At 37.4% G+C, this 18,657-nt stretch overlaps 2 protein-coding genes and 1 non-coding gene across 3 annotated transcripts; 2 read left to right on the forward strand and 1 right to left on the reverse strand.

The window, feature by feature from the left end:
- Positions 1–1,636: 1,636 nt before the first annotated feature.
- Positions 1,637–7,271, forward strand: styk1a (serine/threonine/tyrosine kinase 1a). The gene is made up of 10 exons (XM_057354894.1): positions 1,637–1,846; positions 2,745–2,800; positions 3,672–3,884; positions 4,076–4,309; positions 4,600–4,781; positions 5,215–5,295; positions 5,564–5,781; positions 5,869–5,909; positions 6,008–6,104; positions 6,204–7,271. The coding sequence occupies exons 2-10, from the start codon at positions 2,746–2,748 to the stop codon at positions 6,397–6,399; spliced, it is 1,317 nt and encodes a 438-aa protein (XP_057210877.1). The 5' UTR covers positions 1,637–1,846; position 2,745; the 3' UTR covers positions 6,400–7,271.
- Positions 7,195–7,310, forward strand: LOC130567545 (U5 spliceosomal RNA). Its single transcript, XR_008964594.1, has one exon. It is a non-coding gene; the product is annotated as a U5 spliceosomal RNA (small nuclear RNA).
- A 114-nt stretch (positions 7,311–7,424) lies between these two features.
- On the reverse strand, positions 7,425–17,913 carry slc2a3a (solute carrier family 2 member 3a). The gene is made up of 11 exons (XM_057354893.1): positions 17,137–17,913; positions 16,444–16,562; positions 14,710–14,808; positions 13,688–13,848; positions 12,909–13,149; positions 12,637–12,799; positions 11,216–11,403; positions 10,452–10,556; positions 10,273–10,371; positions 9,979–10,182; positions 7,425–9,454 (listed from the first exon to the last, which is right to left on the reverse strand). Exons 2-11 carry the CDS (start codon positions 16,456–16,458, stop codon positions 9,116–9,118), a joined length of 1,614 nt encoding a protein of 537 aa, XP_057210876.1. The 5' UTR covers positions 16,459–16,562; positions 17,137–17,913; the 3' UTR covers positions 7,425–9,115.
- Positions 17,914–18,657: the final 744 nt, after the last annotated feature.

An 18,657-nucleotide genomic window follows, 5' to 3' on the forward strand; every position in this document is an offset into this window, starting at 1 on the left:
CACATGTAAATAATCATTTACCTAAAGTAACACATGGCTCTGGAACCATCTAGCTTTTTACCAATCAAATGAGTGATTAACAAAAATAAAGCATGATAATATAGTTTACTCAAGAAAGCTAAGCATACGAAAACACATCAATTATTCTTAAATGTGATGACACAAAAATTACATATTTTGCATGGGCAACCGAAATACAGTGGTGTGCATTATACTGAGACTATACGGCTGGTTTTGTGACTGTAAGTCATTCCTTGTAAATGATATTTAAGTTAGAATATTGATGTGTATGTAACTTTGGAGACTGTCCCTAAACTCAGGACTATCGAACGTCCACAGTCAAACCAACTATATGCCAGTGGACAAATACCGAATTTGTAAATCTGTACTTGCATAATTAGGCAAAACTAAATAAGACTTTGAAATAGTACAAAAACACATGACTTCTTGCTCTTTTGCAACGCTCCCATTGCCTTCTCCGCCCCGCTGTCGGTTCCATAATGCAACACGTGAGCGTCAAGTGCAGCTCTCATACAAATGAATTGAAAACGCTCGCTCTGCTCCGCGCCAGTGGAAACGCACCGTTAAAGGGAATGAGAGATGAGACTCTGATTGGTTGATTGTACGTTACGCCCAAAAAACACCCATTACTCATTAAGAGAATCGGGACAATCCGTTTAGACCATGCGCTCGGGCGCGCCGACAGTTTTCCCGTCGTTAAATTAGCAAAGGTGGATTAGGACACGCCCTGAGTGCACCTGCGCAGTGCGCTTTAAACCATGCGCTTAGATCGTGAAAATAGGGCCCATAGTGTTTTTGATTCGATACTCAAGGAGGCCCCCTGGTGGTGCGTAGTTTGCGTAGGAAGGATCGGCTCTGCCCTTACGAAAATTTACCATGGTTTTACTACAGTTAAAAAAAAACATGGTTACTATAGTGAAACAATGGTTATCACAAAATAACCATGGTTTTGAAAACCATGTTTTTTGTAAAAACCATAGTAAACGATGGTTACTGTAGTAAAACCATGGTTTTGCCCTAAGTAATCAATGCACCAAAAAACATGGTTACTACACTTGTACCACAAAAAAAAAACATGGTTAATTTTCGTAAGGGTGCCTACATAAAATATGTGTATACCAATGATTAAAAATTTACTTCTATAACAGTTTGTAACTGCACGCACACAGTCCTGAATATAAGCGTTACATCAATATTACTTATAAGCTTATTACATCAATATAAAGTAAAGAAATGGCAAATTAGTAATATTTCATTCTTTTTTTATAACACATATATTTGTCTTACCATCAACATCTAAAATTTCCTTTGTGCCATTTTCCTGGTTCGCGTCCAAACACCTCGGATTTATTGATATTTCCCACTTCAAAGATTGGAAATATCCTTAATGTCGAGAACGAGTAGCCGACAGCGCTAGTGATCTGTTGTCTTGTCTGTTCGTGTGTTTCGTGATAACATAGATGGAATGCAGATGTGATGTATAAGTTGCGGAAGACAGAGCAAAAAGGAGGTCTAAAAGACGAAATTATCAACGGAAATGATGTTGGGCTATTTGAATCAGGTGAGGGCGGAGCTTAAAGAAACAGCTGTAGGATGTGGGTGTGGCAGCAAGAACGCAAATAGCTTGCTTACAGAGGAGCTGGTAGATCAGAAGCACGTATGGAGTCAATAGAGCACAGAGCAGATGAAACTCTTGGTACAGCAATATACAGCATGGGGAAACACATGTCGCTTTCAAATAGGAGATTACCACAGAACAACCAGTGAAAAGGAATACACAGATATGAGAAATACTTTCATCACTTCTCCATAGAGAGGATGACATGTAAGTTCATTTGCTGAATTTGAAACATGTATTTTAAGCACAGTTAAAAATTCAGGAAGGTACAGTATACACAACTATGTCACAACTATGCTTTAGCCTATACAAACCATTCATTCATTGAATTTAAAATATTTGACAATTCTATAATTACAAATACTACATTGTGCTTTTTTTTGGTTGGCTTAATTTCAATGCAGAGATCAAACAGAGGATCAGTAACTGAGGTTGCTATTACATTGAGGCCAAATTGGTGTTTGTGTGTTGGGTGTGTATCGGGTGTGAGAGGATGATGTCCAGGCGTCATAATGCAGAAGAACTGGTTGAGTCACATTCTTTCTGTGTATTTTTGCCTCAAAAACAATTGGAAGTGCATTCAAACCGAAAGAATGTGCTGACAAAGACCAATCAGCTGTGGGAGTAGTTCAGGTGTTAAAGGTGTAAAGTCAACAGTGTTTTTATGTGCAGTAATATTGCAGAATACGAGAATGTTTTTCACATCCCAGATGATTAGATGATCCCAGATGTTCTTGATAAGTACATTATAGTATAAACTGTCAAATACTGTGTAACTGGAAAAAAATCCAAAATTTTGTTTACAACAGTTTATGAGGCAGACAAGGGGAGCAGGACGGTCAGTTTACGAGACAGTTAAACATTTATGATGGACTTTTAAATGCATTGTTAAAACATGTATTCCAATCAATATTCCCATCAACAATGTACATTCCATACTCCCTACATGTACAGACATCCACATCTCATAAACCATACCAGCACTGCAGTGTAAAGATTAAATATCAAGTTACAATTTAGTGTTTAGTTTATAAGTTGCTGTGTCTTGTTGGAGATCTCTGTTACTGTTCATGAGACATTTACAAAATCTTTTTTTTCCCAACAGTATGTCTAATTCATCTAACCTAACGTATCCATGTATACCAGGCAACACTCTCTGTGGTAAGTGCTTTCCTGCGTTTAAAAATCTTCATTCAACGTATTTTATTTTCAAAAATTTTGAAGGATTTCTTTAAACAATAATTATCTCTCTTGTCATTTTAATAGTCAACTATTAATAGAACTATCTTTTCAGACATGTGCATGTGGGCGACTTTAGAGAGGAATTCACGTGTAGCGAGCAGTCATGAAAAGTTTTCATTTGATGAGCTCACTTACAAATGTTGCACAGATCTTTGATGTTATGAAGATGCATTTCTACAAACCTTGTTACTAAAAGTCACATTCTGTATCAGAGCCAATTCACAGTATTCTAGGAACAAGGTCACCTGACCCAAAGGAATGCATTATAATAGATTAGGAAAAGATTACCATGAAGCATTTGATTATTATTGTTCTTTGAGGGAGCTTTTTTCAACAACTTTTTTGAACCAATTAGATTACACAACAATCATTAACAGCTAAATTAGAATATATCTTATATAACCAATAAACACCCAATGTGCATTTATCTGTAGAACATACAATTAAAACTCTACATTAAATTATTGGCACATGTAGGCCCGGTTTCATAGACAAGCCTTAGCCTAAGTCAGGACTATGCCGTAGTTAATGTAGGCTATTTAAGTCGCTTTTATTAAAATGCCTTAGAAACAACATTACCGATGTGCATCTTGAGACAAAACAATGGCACTGACATATTTTAAGATATGTCAGGGCAAGATATTTTTAGTTAAGACAGCTCAAAATTCCTTTTAGTCTGGGACTAGCCTTAAGCCTTGTCTGTGAAACCGGGGCGTAGTGTCTTATAACTCATTTAAAAGTGTGTTCAGGCACCTTTCTAATGTTCTTTCCTCCTCTTTCTTTCTTGCAGAAGTGCTTGTGTTTGAAGTAGAGTTGATCGTTGTTCCAGTCCTGTTTCTTGCAGCTTTTCTTGCTGTACTGATAGTCTTGCTCGTGCTCAAATTCTCCCATAAGCCATCACAGTCTTATCGACCACAGAAATTTGAAAAGCATGACACAAACCACCATAATAACACAAACAGACATCGTAACAGCACCAGACAGCACCTGCAAGGCATTGATGGTAAATAAACTGTTTATTTTGGCTGCACACTACATACTTTCTTAGTGTATGAATGATGTTTATTAATATTGTGTTATTTATTAATTAAAGTATTTATGTAAAGATCTTAAAATAATCAAACGTCTCTCTCTATTTATAGAACAACAGTCTTTTAAACACTTAATTTTTTTCGTGATTTTTTACAAAAACAGCACCACCAGAGTTCAACCCAATGGAGCATGAAATTATCCCAATGACAGCTCAAAGTCACAAAGACATGCAGAATTGCACATCTGCAGTACCTGAGACCTCCACAGAGAGGCGTCGTGACATCTTTCAGCTGATCACTCCACTGCCACTTGCATTCTCTGTAAAACATCACAAGCCTTTTACTTTGTACAGAGCTGTCATGGACAGACAGCCTGTCATCTTACGAGTGCTTAAAGGTACGTTTGAGAGAGTGCCATAGACTGTGGTGTTTTATAGAGATACAACTTTTGGAGAACTAAAGAGAATTTCGTTGAAAATATGTCAGATTGGAGTAATTAAATTAAAGTAATTAAATACAAAATATGAATCATTTATAATAATTAACATAAACATTTTAATTTATAAAAATAACATTAACAATTAAAATAAAATGCATTCAAATTGGCAATACATAAAAGCTAAACTATATACTAGGCCTATACATAAACTGAAAAATATTCATTCTTGCCCCATTTTCCCCATGTAGAATCAGATGATGCCAACGATCGTCAGTTTTTTCTGGACTTTGCCTGCTTCCTGACAGAGCTTGGCCCTCATCCATCTTTGCCCAGACTGCTGGGGCAGGTGACTGCTGAGATGCCCCAGATGATTGTGCTGGAGGAGCTGGAACACAAAGACCTGTTGAGCTTCCTGTGGAGGTGCAGACAGGTATGGACCAATGCTCATTTTCCAGTCTTAAGCCCAAACGGCTTCCCAAAATGTTATGGTATCCATTACAAATACCATAATAAACCACCAACTGTTTACTATTATGTAGTATGTTTTAGGCCTCATTGCAGTAGGATGATCTATTGGTTTTACTGCACCAGATAACATGGCACCAACACGTTACCAGCAGGCACACAGGACCAATATAGTTTCCATTAAGACCCAGTACAATTCCCTTTATAACCGTTAAATCCATTTGAATTTCTGTGATGCTTTCAATTGTTTTTCAGCAAGGTTATTGTATTGTCATGTTCCTTGTATCAATAGCCTTTATAACATTATACTTTAGGTTTTTTTTGTACATTAGTGAGTGTTCTTGGAAGAATGACATAAGTGGCAGAAACTAGGAAAATCTTCATTTATTCTTTTACAGGACCACCCGGGTCAAGCAGCACCATGTGACCTGACTGAAAGACGAATCTTTACCATGGGTGCTCAGATTGGATCTGCTCTGGTCAGATAATAGATTTGTTTACAAGATAATCAAAATTACAGAATAAGATTGACAGTTGTATGTGAGACACTCCTAAAATAAATACAAAAACAACTGCATTTAAGAAACGTTTAATGACCCGAGCAATGCTTTTAACTGCCTATATTGACATCTAATTAAATCATATGATGTTTTTTACCTTGTTTAATAACTCTGGTTAACTCTTCATTTGATTTACAAAATACATGAACTTGTTTCTTGTTGTAACACAAACTTTTCCCACTCATAGGAGTATCTACATAGTAAAGACTACATCCATGGCAAGGTCAGAGCTCGAAGCATCCTGGTTGATCGGGACCTGTCAGTCAAGCTGTGGGGGTTGGCTCCAGCATTTCGGATGGCGACAGATGAGGGATCTCCACTGGATGGTGTGGAAGAGATAGAAATCAGGAAGTGGCAAGCTCCAGAGGTGTTGGCACGGAAACCTCTGTCGCAAAGCAGTGACATGTGAGTGGAGTGTGGTTAAATGTATCTTTCGAATGATTTTTTGACCTGTGATCTTCATGTTGTGTTTTGTCTTTCAATCCTTTGCAGATGGTCGTTTGGCATTTTGCTGTATGAAATAGTCACGTTAGGTACGTCTGTTCACGTTTTTTATAATTATTGTGTCTATTGTTAAAGGGAAAAAATATATAACTGAATTGTCTAAAGGACGTAATGTCTCTGATCTCAGGAGAGGCTCCATTTCCCAAAGTTATGGCGAGTGAACTTCTGCAGTATTTACAAAGAGGAAATAAATTGAAAAAAACACCAAACTGCTCTAAAACACTGTAGGTGTACCTACACACACACACACACACACAAATACATAAATACTAAAAACCCATATAATAAAAGAGGAAATCTCTCGTTAATGTTTATTTCTCCAGATATTCTATTATCGAGAGCTGCTGTCAGTGGAGACCAAACGAACGACCCTCACTGGCTGAGCTGGTTCGAAAGCTCCAATCAGCCGAGAGAAGAGCAAATGATCAGACAGTGATACGAGTGTCAGAGCCGCTGGACATAAAGAAATACATGGAGGAAGTGGGCTATGCAGATTCAGTCAGCTATGCTGGTCTCTAATTCTTTGTTTGTTATTGAAGAATCATTGATCATCCAAAGAACAGCACTATGCTATATTTATACATGACCATCGCAATTAAGGTTTCATGCTAGTGCATTTAAAGAGTTGAAAGCAGACGGCAGCCGGTGCATTGGAGGTCTGGTGCATTATGGCTTGTGCTAGCTGGGTTCAGGTTTGAAAGAGCACAAGCATAATTATTAACAGAATTTTAATTAAAAAGAATTAAGAAAACCAAAGTGATGAAAAATAGTCGTATGAAAATATGTATGCATGAATCATGTGTTTAAATACGTGTATGACAAATTGAAGGGTTTTTTGTGTGGCTTTTATCCATTGCACAGTGGAGGCAGACAGGAACATGAGGGTAAGAGACGGGGTGTGGAATCGGGATATGACCCGGGTCCCCGTTCACCAACAGCCCATGTAGACAGTATGTGTCTGGAGCGCTAACCAATGGGCTTTAAAAATATAGTTAAAAAAATGTCACATAAATGAGATGAGTGGAGTTGACAGCATATACAGTATATGTCATACATAAATATGTCAAGTGCACTTTGAAGTAAAACTTGTTTTATTGACTCAAATACAAAACAAGCAATAACACAATATGGATTTTTTTAAGATAAGTATTTATATTTTAAGTATTTATTATTTATGTAAACTGATTTTTGCACCATCAGTTTTTTTGGTGCTGCACATCATTCTTGTAAATGTATTTGGAAAATAAACCAAAGTTATCACAATAAATAAATGAACTATATCAAAACGTTTCATGTTCATGGTTAAAATTCATCTAGCTCGAGTTTCTCTTCATCTAGGTATAAATCATTCGCCTTTTACTAAAGATTTCTGTGGAGGGGGACCACTGTGAGTTTGTTGTATTTTTCGGGGCTCTGCTTAGATCAGAAAAAAAATCAATTAACCAGAATAAAAAAAGACTTGAAATTCATCTATTAACCAGAATTAAAAATGAAAAAACAACAGAGACATGAGATATTTTAGACTATTTATTCACAAAATAATAAAACAACTGTACGCAGTACCGTACACAGTACCACTCGTGATTTTGATACACCTGCATTAAAACCCACCATTAAATGTACAAATGTCAAAGCATCAACACTTTTGTTCTGCGTTCTGTTTTTGACCTGCAAGCACAACAATTACACCACCCAACACACAAACATCAACTTAGGTATTTACAGTGTCATGTTCTTCTAACTTTGTACAGTAAGCGAAACTACAGTATGTGTTGTGTACAATATGCACAGCAAAGGTATGTGAAGTATATTACCGGTAAATGGTTTGTGTTAGAAGAGAGCTGGCTCAAAGTGAAGCTGGAATACAGTCATAGCACTACAGCATGTGGAATGTTATCTTTCTTAGTCTTTTAACAAAATTTCTCTCCGTGCAACACACAAATGTTTCACAAAACAGCTAAGCAGTGTTTTTCAATCAGTATTGCACCTGGCCTTTAAATGTGCTTAATAATAAATACTTTTACATTCAATATCCAGACAAAACACAAGCAATGGCAGCAAAAATATTTTTTCACTCACATGATAGAAATCGTTATACTTGCTATAATACAGGTACACATAACCAAATAACACTACATAAATAAATAAATACTGTGTTCTCTTTAAAAATGACTTATAAAAACATTAATTCGGGTGAGATGTGCCGCACTGCTCCGTCAAACTCTAAAGTGAGTTGTTGCTTTGCTGACTACATAGTGCACACAATGCTGGTATACTAAACGTCTAGCACAGAAAATTCAGTAGCGTGTTTAATGGTTATAATCTGGCAAACCCTGATCCCATCACTTGCAAAACACTAAACACTGGTCATTCCATCTGGCCATATACAACTGCGAATGTTGATGTATGAGTGATTTACCTATCTGAAGACTTAAACGTATTATTTTTGGCAGTAAACTAGAGATTTAATTCTTGGCATAAGCTTTACTAGCTATTTAAGCCCCCCCTCCTCTAAATATAAATATATTTGTTAAATCTTCTATATTCTGTTTCTGATAAACGATAGTAGCGATTTGAACAAATGAAAATATCTATATATTGTATTGTGTGTATATATATATAAATATATATATATACATTATATAATATTATACAAAACAATCATCAGTGCAAAAAAAGTGTTTGTTCTACAGGGGCTTTAGCCAACTATCGCTCTGATCCGTTGCTTATGGTACAGAAAGGAAGGAAAAACACTTCGGTTCTTCTTAAAGAAAGAATTAAGTTTAACAGTTTAAAATGATGAGTGGAGTATGAAGGCCAAATGTAAAAATTCCCTTTCCTGTCCGATTTGATATAGGAAACCAGGTCCTATTTGATATCACATTAAAATAAAAAAAAACGCACAAACATATATTAGCAGTACAAGGATAAAACCCTATAAGCAGTACAAGGATAAAACCTGATAATTCTCGTAAAACAAAGATCAATATTGCACCAATCCATCAATAAGTTACAATTAAAATAAAGCTCACGCACTGATCTCTAATCCTTTTAAAATGTAACTAGATCACCGCAGTTACCTCCTTCTCAATCTGTTTATATTAAATAATCTCCTGCCAATATATAATCTCTAGTATTATATTTCTATCTTCAGTTGGTACATAGTATCATGGCTTTAATCATGTTAAGCTGTATGGTTCTACACCATTCTTTAAAAACTGAAATTAGATTTCTCTTATTTACTAGATTCTACCAACGGCTGGGTGGGCAAGCTAGGTTTCTCCTCCCCCTTTGCGTCCTCTGCTGTGGGCTGCTCGGAAGAGCTGGGTCCCTGATCAGAGGATGCTTTAGAAGCTTCCACCAACGGGACCTTTTCTTTAATAGGAGAGGCCGGCAGCGCGACCCTGCCAGACTCTACCGTGGAGTCGGTGGTCAGGGCCGGGGCTCCGCTGAAACCTTGAGCGATCTCGTCGAAAGTTTTCCCCTTCGTCTCAGGAACACGGATGTACGTGAATATGAAGAAGATGATGAGAAAGATCATGAATATGACGAAGACATACGGCCCGCACAGTTCCTGTGATTCACAAAAAACGAATAAATAAGTTTACAATAATGCGAAATATATTTATTATGGATTTTTTTATATTATGGTGAGAATAAAATAATAATTAGAATAATAGTTATTTTTATTAATATATAATGTTTATATAATATATATGAAGAGTTTGGTTCCAAAACGAGATAACTCCGTTTTTAAAAAAAATTCAAAAATCATGTTTTTTATTATGTTATCATGTTTTTATTGTGTTAGTTAGCTGTATTTTTTTGTTATTATGGCTTAAATCAAAACAAACCATCTGCAGTTTGATTGATATTAATGCACAATAAAAAAAACATGATTTTCTCATTTTGGAACCAAACTCTTCATATACAGCCGCAGAAAAAATTAAGAGACCATTCAAAAAATATTTGTATTTTTTCTGAATTTACTATTTATAGATGTTTCAATTCAACAGACACTGGACTGGAATGGCCACAATACATCTAGAAATGCTGATTAAATGAAAATTTGTTACGGTCTCTTGATCAAACTCGTACCTCCAGCTTGGGGAAGCTGATGCCCACAAGGAAATTGGCGGTCCAGTTAGAGCATCCAGCAACAGCCATGGCAGCAGGGCGTGGTCCCTGAGAAAACAGCTCGGCCACTATGAACCACGGAATGGGCCCAGGACCCATCTCAAACATTGCCACAAAGGCAAAAACTGCAGCGATGCTGAGGTACCGAAAAGCCTCTATGTCTTTCTATTCAGGAAAAAATACAAATATGACATTAACATAAGACACAGTGGTCAGATGCTGAATGTAAGATCACAAACAGAAAGCACGACTCACCATTAAGAGAGCAATTGTCATGACCAAAGCGCTGATAGCCATTCCACCCAAACCAATAAGATGCAAAGTTCTCCGTCCGGCTCTCTCCACCAAGAAGAGCTTGTGGTAAAGGAGAAAATGGAAGATGAATAAAAATCCCTAAAACATGCACATTTCTAGGTCAATAATGAAATACTTACTGACACCACAGTGAACACGGTGTTGACTACACCAGCTCCAATGGTGGCGTAGATGGGCTGAGTCACTCCGGCGGATTCGAAAATGCCAGTCGAGTAATAAAACACCTTGGAGAAGCAGAGAAAGTCAATTGCAATTAATGATGGAGTGATGTCAGCTGAAGAACATAATCAATAAGAACGGCCTAAACAAATTAACATTCTTTTCAAACTGAGAGCAATTTGGATAATGACTAACAAAGCCACAAATATAATGTACAAAGTGCAAATGACATCTCTATAAAGATGTTAATTGGCTGGCAAGGTTTCTACGACGATGGCATTCAACCGATACGAATTCTTTGAAGATATTCTTTATAAAAAAATGGAAAATTCTGTCATCATTTATTCACCCTCATGTCATTCCAAACCTGAATGACTTTCTTTCCTCTGCAGAACACAAAACATATTTCAAAGAAAGTTGGTAACCTAACAACATTGTCCCCCATTGGCTTCCTTTGTATGGACTCAAAACCACAGAGACATCATAAAATATTTTTTGTGTTCCACAGAAAAAAAGTCACATACAATACATGTTTTGAATGACATGTGTGTAAACAAATGATAACAGAATTTTCATTTTTGGGTGAACTATCGCTTTAAGTGACAGATGCTTCACATGCTAGCGTACTACCCAATGCATAGTGTACAGTGCACTGTCTACTACTTCTTGAATATACAGTGTGACGCAGATATAGAGTGCATAATGGGTACAGTATTTGACTCACAGCGTTGATGCCAGACAGCTGCTGGGAAAGCTGCAGCATTATAGCGATGAGAAGAGGCTGCCGGTAAGCTGCGGTGCGGAAGAGCTCGGGAATGGTCACCTTCTTTTCCATTTGTGTCTTAGTGCTTTCATCTTTCATCTCCTGCATTTCCTTCCCCACATCTTCATTACCACGGAGACGCACGAGTGCTGAGGAATAAAATAATATAGGATTGGACATCTGCCAAGCAAATCTCTTTCTTAAGATTTGTGTTCAACAGACCAAAGAAATGTATACAAGTTTGGGGATGAGTAATTATCCCAGACATAACCAGCAGGATTTGACATCTCCTTGAGACTTAGTTGAAGATAAAGTAATGATGGAAAGAAAGATATTTGGAAGAAAGTTAGCAACTGAGATTTCTGGGGCGCCATTGACTACCATGGTAGAAAAAAATACTGTATATTTTTTTGTTTTGTTAAACACAAAAGAAGATATTTGGAAGAATTTGTGAAAACAAACAGTTGTGGGGCACCTTTGACTACCATTTTTTGACGTCCCCAGAAATCTCAGTTGCTAACATTCTTCAACAGAACAAAGATTGATGACAGAATGTTCACTTTTGGGTGGAGTATCCCTTTAACCACAGTAATACAGAACGGCTTTGTTCTCCATCTTAATGCCTCAGTTATTCTTAAAAGATGTATTCACAACGTACAGTAGGTGTGCTAGCTGGGTTGATTCTACATGTGCACAACCATCTGATGTAAAATAAATCGGGTAGTAAATGACTTTTTCATCCTGCATATTATTTAATCAAGAAAATGGTTTTAAGCAGATGTTTTCGCTCAATTTTTCATCAGCACTCTCAGGAGGCACAATTAGTGTTAAGCACTTCATAAAACGTTATGGGCAGCGATCACAATTCTCACATACTGTATATAAATAGTTTAGTCTCTCTCTGCTGAACAAACTAGCCTAAACCAGCCTTATCTGTTTGTTGGTCTTAGCTGTAGATAAGGTTAATTTCTGATCTCTGGGAGTTTTTACAAAATGAAGATGTTGAAAGCTCTTAATGTGTGAAGTTATGGAGTTTAGTAATATGAAATATGTGACTCAAAAAAAAAAAATGCAGGGTTATTTTCAACCCAGCGTTGGGTCAAAAAGGGGTGAACCCAACAGTTCGGTCAAATCAACACAGAAAAAGGTTTATATTTGATCCAGCAATGGGTTAAAACAACCCAACATTTTGGATTGGGTTCATCTCTTTTTGACCCAATGCTGAGTTGAAAATAAGCCATTTTTTTAGAATGTGGTTATACGTTATGCCATATAAAAAAAATTTTACTGCCAAAGGTTTGTAAGGATATGTAAGTATATATGTAAACGTATAACTTATTCAATAAAGACACGTTGAGGAAAAACTGTGATCTTGTTCTTACCTTTGCGGGCCTGCGCCTCCTGGTTGAGGCTGATGAGCAGGTAGCGAGGGCTCTCAGGGCAGAACGGCAGCAGAACACATTGCAGGATGGCAGGTAGGATGGTAAGAGCCAAAAGCACTGGCCAGAGCTTATATGAACCCAGTATAGCCTCTAGACCAAAGATCTACATGTGAAAACAAGGATGCAGTGCTTAACACAAGTGCACTGTTGTAGAATATTCAAGAATATTCAAAAGGATCATTGTCTGTAAATGAAGACATGACATGTTTTACCTGAGCGATCAAAATGCCCACCACAACACCAAGCTGGTGCAGGGTCCCAAAGGCCCCACGAAGGGGAGTGGGCGACACCTCCCCGATGTACATTGGAGTGAGACCAGTGAAGAGACCACAGAACAGCCCGATCACCAGCCGGCCAGCAATGATCATCTCAAAGGAGGAGCAAAGGGTGCAGAATCCCATGAGACTTCCACCTATTAGAGCCAAGAGGTTCACCAGAATCATGGATTTACGTCTGCAGAGAAGAAGCAGAGAGAGAGACCGCAAATGGAATTAAATTGAATCAGAGACACTAATTCAGAAGACACAGAGGAAATGAGAATGACAGCGAGGGAAACAAGGTACAAAATGAAAGTCAGGCAGTGTGATAGAGACGTGCATAGAAAGGAGAACAATATCCGCTCTGTACACATGATTGCTTGCTTTGGACGTCAATGCAGACTGAGCACTCAAGCAGACAGGGGTCAACTCTTCTGCTCTGAGTGCCCTCATTATATTCAATGCCTTTTATTATTTATGAAACATTTACTTGCTCTATGAGTTACAAATAAAAATGAAAGAGAATGATGAAATTTAACAATCCAGATTCAAATTCCCAACGTCTGAATGAGCACAATGGTTTTTTAGGTCACACTTCTGACATCACTGTGTCTGATGACTATAAACCTAATTGGGTAATGTCATGGAAAAGTTGCAAAGTCTCTTTTTATCCCAAAAATATTCTGACCAGGTTTAAATTCAAATTCGGATGTTACAGATTCATTTCCACTCACCTCCCAAATTTATTGGCTACGACACCAACACTGAAGGAGCCCACCATTCCACCCACACTAAAGATGGCCACCGCTAAGCTCCACACAATGGTGCACATGCCTGGTTTGATGGGCTCTCCATAACGCTCCATCCACGTGTTGTTGAAAAAGGCCCGCAATTTCTGTCAAATAAAGTGAGAAAAATCCAGCCAACAATCTGTTACTGTGTGGAATAGAATAGAATAGCGAAGAATAGTTTTACAGTAAGATCATTTTGATTTTATTTAAACATTTTGTGTGTTCTCTTTATCTGTGCCTTATTTGTTTCTATGTTTTTACGATTATTCTAAATAAATAAAAAATAGTACAAATTAGGGATTTTTTGGCCTAACAAGAGTTTTTTAACAAACAACTATCGTCTGATTCTGACATTGGTCAATTGCATAGTACTTTACAATTCTAGCTAGTTTTTCTGCATTAAATCAATTTTACTGAACATGAATTGGATTCATTTAACATTTTAAGCGAGGCACAAGTTAAGATAAAAATATAATAAGACAACATGACAATCTTCAAGGGTGATTTTTGCTATCCAATATTTATTTTATTAACAACATTAACTTATTTGACGTAACATTGAACATTTCTTTAATAAACTTAAATAAAGTCTGTGCTGTTGCTATTGAATTATTTTGCTCAGAGAAAAATGTTGGGTTATTCAGGCATGCAACTCATTGCCTCCATGCAGTTAATGAATAAACCGATATGCAGTTAATGAATAAACCGATATGCAGTTAATTAATAAACCGATATGCAGCTAATTAATAAACCGATATGCAGCTAATTAATAAACCGATATGCAGCTAGTGAATAAACCGATATGCAGTTAATGAATAAACCGATATGCAGTTAATGAATAAACCGATATGCCGATGGTGTTAAATTAATCCAGTACCGGCGGATTAATATCGGTGGCCGATACATCGGAGCATCCCTAGTAAAAATAAAAAGTGGGTGTGTTACCTTTTGGCTGGCACACTCACCTGTTCAGGTGCATTGATGACTCCTGTGTTGTAGCCAAACTGCAGAGAACCAATTACAGCCGTTGACAAAGAAAACAGGAGGTAGCATGTCACCTGTTTCTGTAAATAAATATAAAAACACACACACATTAAAGTTCAGTTGGATATTCACGCTTGTTTTTATTTTATCCAAACACTCCCAAACCTAATCTGAACAAAAATAGTCTTGTGTTCTTTCCGTCTTTAAAATGATTAAAAACTGCTATGCTTATACATTGAAGACATGCCTTTTTAATCCTGCTTGGATTGCTTGTTTCTTTAAAGTCCTAGTTCTTTAGCCCCTCTCCCATATTCATTCGCTAACCTTTGACTGACCGATTTCCCTCAGGAAAAATAATTATAGTAACACATTTCTGCTCAGATACTGCTGTTTTTCCCAGAAACGTAGCCTATGTATGGCATTAGCAAACCGTGTAATATTAATGTGCCGCACCATAAAACAATGGTGTCCTAAAATGGCCCTGCCTTCAGCTGTAAGACAACACCGCAGATACGTTTTGGTTAACAAAAGCTGATCATTCTGCTGAATCCAGGTTTCTAGGGCAATAGGACACAACAGTGCTGACAGTGTAAATTCTAGAGGGCTATACGATGCTGTGATGGTCTGCAGATTGACACGAGCGACCTTAAGCCCACAGCTATAGAACTGTTTCAAGGTGGCCATACAACTTTAACCATAAAGGGTGTAAATACTAGAACTATACCTACAAAAATATATACTAGGAAAACCACTATACGACAGAGTTTTAGGGCACATTTTTTTACGAGGCATTTGGCCTAATTTAAGCAAAAACAAGCTAATTCTGTCTAAATGAAAAATTGAACAGGAAATGTAAATCAATCGCATTGACATTTAATTTGATTTGATATTTCCGATTGCTCTCCCCCCCCTCCTCTCTTTCTCTCTCTCTTATATATACGGTACACACAAATACTCTCAGTCACAATGACTCAGTAAAAGGAGTTAGGCAAGTTTCAAAACAAATGTCACCTGGACAAACGAAATGTCGTCATATCTGCAGGCAGCTGAGTTTAAAATGCAGATCTGCTATTTCCTCACAACATATTTTAACAGAATGATTTAATCTTCTCATGTTGGGACGGATATAAATAAACATCCAATAAAAACAACAGCATCAGCAGACTGTGGCTCTTGTTGCTCTTTCACACTGATATCAATAAACATCTTAATATCCTTGATATCCTGTTCTAAGCATCTCTGCCACTCCCTTATCGTCATAGCAACCTGCTCCAGGTCACAGCTGTATTGACATTCCTTTCAATGGGACCACAGCTAACAATGGCCAGATGCTGGGATTATGCATGCCACAGTTAATTGATCATATTGATTGACATGGTGTATGTTCAGTGCCGAAACACGGAAATGCATTAGCATATGACCATCCATTTGCATAACTAAAACTGTCAAATGTAATGCAAACACGCAAGGCATGTACATACAGTAACTGCAGTATAGTACTGAACACAGAAAAAAATGATTCTCGTACTTAGATGCAACATAGGCCTATACAATAAATCGCATGCATATGGCACAGCCTCCACGCAGAAATGTCTCCATGCAGTTAGTTATATTTCATGATTTGTATACCCATTTATTACACGTGCAATTAATGTCTTTAAGGAGTTTTGTGGAAAGGCTGTATAGATGTAAGAAAACAGGTTGATAGGACTAACCTTCTCCCCCTCCATCTTGCCTTAGTGGAAACGTCCAAGATTGATGGATTCTGTGCGAACGTGAGATTTGGCACACAGTCTCCTTAACCACGATGCGTTGCTGGCCGAAAGTTGTTTTCCTTAATTCACGTCAAAAATCGTAACGGATAACGAAATTAGAGTTCTTCAACTGTTACAAACAATAATATCACTGACGAAGTACAACAGGTGCTCGTGACGTGCATAATGCTGACTAACGTGTGGGTTTGGTTTGCAAAACAAATCTCCACATTATTGCTTTTATTTTATCCTACGGCGTTTAAAATAATTATTTTCGCATTGTTAAGCCACAAAGCAACCAAGTTGTAAATATAAAACGACTATTTCAGCAGCCTTATAATTCCTCACACAAGCCAGCACGCATACATCAATAGCATAGCAGTGTTAATATTTTATGAATAGCCTATGTGCATTAATACAGTACACATACATTATAATTTACAACAATTCCAATAAGTGTCTACGCTACTTTTCCCATGAATAATAAACTGTCAATTAATTTCCTATAAATAGCAACTAAAGAGGAAAACGGTCAAAGATGTGCAAGTACAGCATCAATAAGGCTACTGTTGTAAATGCCTATTTAAACACTGGCAAGTATTAATTATTGTTAATAGCATACAGGTATAATATAAGCACACAGGATGCAGTTACCGTTTCTCGTGTCGTGACGTCCGTACGCGTGCACGTCTCCCGTTGACCCACCGGACACTACAGTCTGGTGAAATGTCGCCCGATCACTGATGTACTGGTTTTATTCGTAGTGAATACACGACCAACCGCACGTTTCCCTTTGACGAAACACCGGCGGCTGAGCACGTAAAACGCTCGTCCCCTCCCCTTTATTTATCCACAATGCGTATTTCGCGTCACGTCTCGTGACAGCTGTTTCGTCATAGCGACTCGTGATGCGGGAATACCTTATTCGGCTAGGTTGGGATGCAAACGCTGCTCTCTGGGTGGGACCAACCAGAGCATCTGATACCCAGCACCCATGATGCAATGCGCGGGTGACCTTGAGCGTGCATCAGTTGATGGATGCTACCAAATGGATGCAGAGCCGGCCGGTCGGGTACCACATACTCTAGAGGATGAGACGCGACGGTTTGATATTTATAGCAAGCATTAAGAATAAGAATGAATAATTAGGAAAATGGCGAAGACATACATTTTAAATGTCATCATCCATGGAAGGACAGCAGTGGGAACCTCCCACTAGCGTTAACACAGGCCTCGGACAGGCACGTGAGCATTACAGTATCAAATGGTGCAGTGTTTTAGAGCAACTAGGGTACTGCAGGCTGAGAATGACAAGAGCAAGCCTCCTGATGATGTTAAACACAACACAGTTGCATCATTGGATATTTTACGCAAGTGCTCTGTAAAACAGTTCTTTGAGTTTTAATTGATTTAATGCCCCTGACTAGTGCTGCTGACTAAAACGCTATTGATTATATGGGGAGACTTTTTCTCAGGGTATGTATTAATTAATTTTTATTTTTTGTAAAGACATAGGCCTACATTAAAATTGTGGCTAAAACATTTCACTTGGCACATTTTCACTGTTATTGCCGTGAAGTAATGGTAAAGTAAAGTTGTCACAATAGTAACCAGTTGTTTATTAAATGATTTTTAGAAGAATAGCATTTTTTGAAAATGAAACAGAAAAATCTAAAGGAAAAAGTTTGTTTAAAATCTCTTTATACCTTTTCATAATCTGAAGAACCTTTTTTCACCACAAAGAACCTTTTGTGAAACAGAAAGGTTCTTAGGATGTTAAAGGTTCTTTATGGATCCATTTTGACTTAAAAGGTTCTTCGAAGAACCTTTTGAACCACTCTTTTTTTTAAGAGTGTACATAGGCCTAGTTTCATTTATAATAGCTGATCCATGATTGGGCGAAGCAATAGATAAACATTAGAAAAATGCAATATGAAACAAATCGATAAAAATAATAGCCATGAATCATGATGTAACTGTACTGTAGGCCACATGACGTGCTCCAGCAAGCTATGCTATGCGATTTCAATTAGAAGTACTTTTCTGCCACCCAGTGGACAAATTGTAAAACTACAACTAGAGCCTCCAATTCAATAGCGTCGTATTAAAATCATTCTCAAAATGTCCAGATTTACTCATTTATACAAGCCTTTTTGACTGGCATCTCGATTTTTA

The sequence above is a fragment of the Triplophysa rosa genome, linkage group LG16 (genome assembly GCF_024868665.1).
Source record: "Triplophysa rosa linkage group LG16, Trosa_1v2, whole genome shotgun sequence".
In the NCBI taxonomy this organism is placed as follows: Eukaryota; Metazoa; Chordata; class Actinopteri; order Cypriniformes; family Nemacheilidae; genus Triplophysa; species Triplophysa rosa.

Coding starts and splice junctions, on each gene's coding strand:
- slc2a3a (XM_057354893.1), bottom strand. Junction 12,800..12,908: donor TGGGCATTTTGATCGCTCAG/GTAAAACATGTC, acceptor TTTCACATGTAG/ATCTTTGGTCTAGAGGCTAT. Junction 9,455..9,978: donor TCAGCTTCCCCAAGCTGGAG/GTACGAGTTTGA, acceptor TGTGAATCACAG/GAACTGTGCGGGCCGTATGT.
- styk1a (XM_057354894.1), top strand. CDS start 2,746: ATGTCTAATTCATCTAACCTAACGTATCCATGTATACCAGGCAACACT. Junction 4,782..5,214: donor TCCTGTGGAGGTGCAGACAG/GTATGGACCAAT, acceptor ATTCTTTTACAG/GACCACCCGGGTCAAGCAGC. Junction 5,782..5,868: donor CTGTCGCAAAGCAGTGACAT/GTGAGTGGAGTG, acceptor AATCCTTTGCAG/ATGGTCGTTTGGCATTTTGC.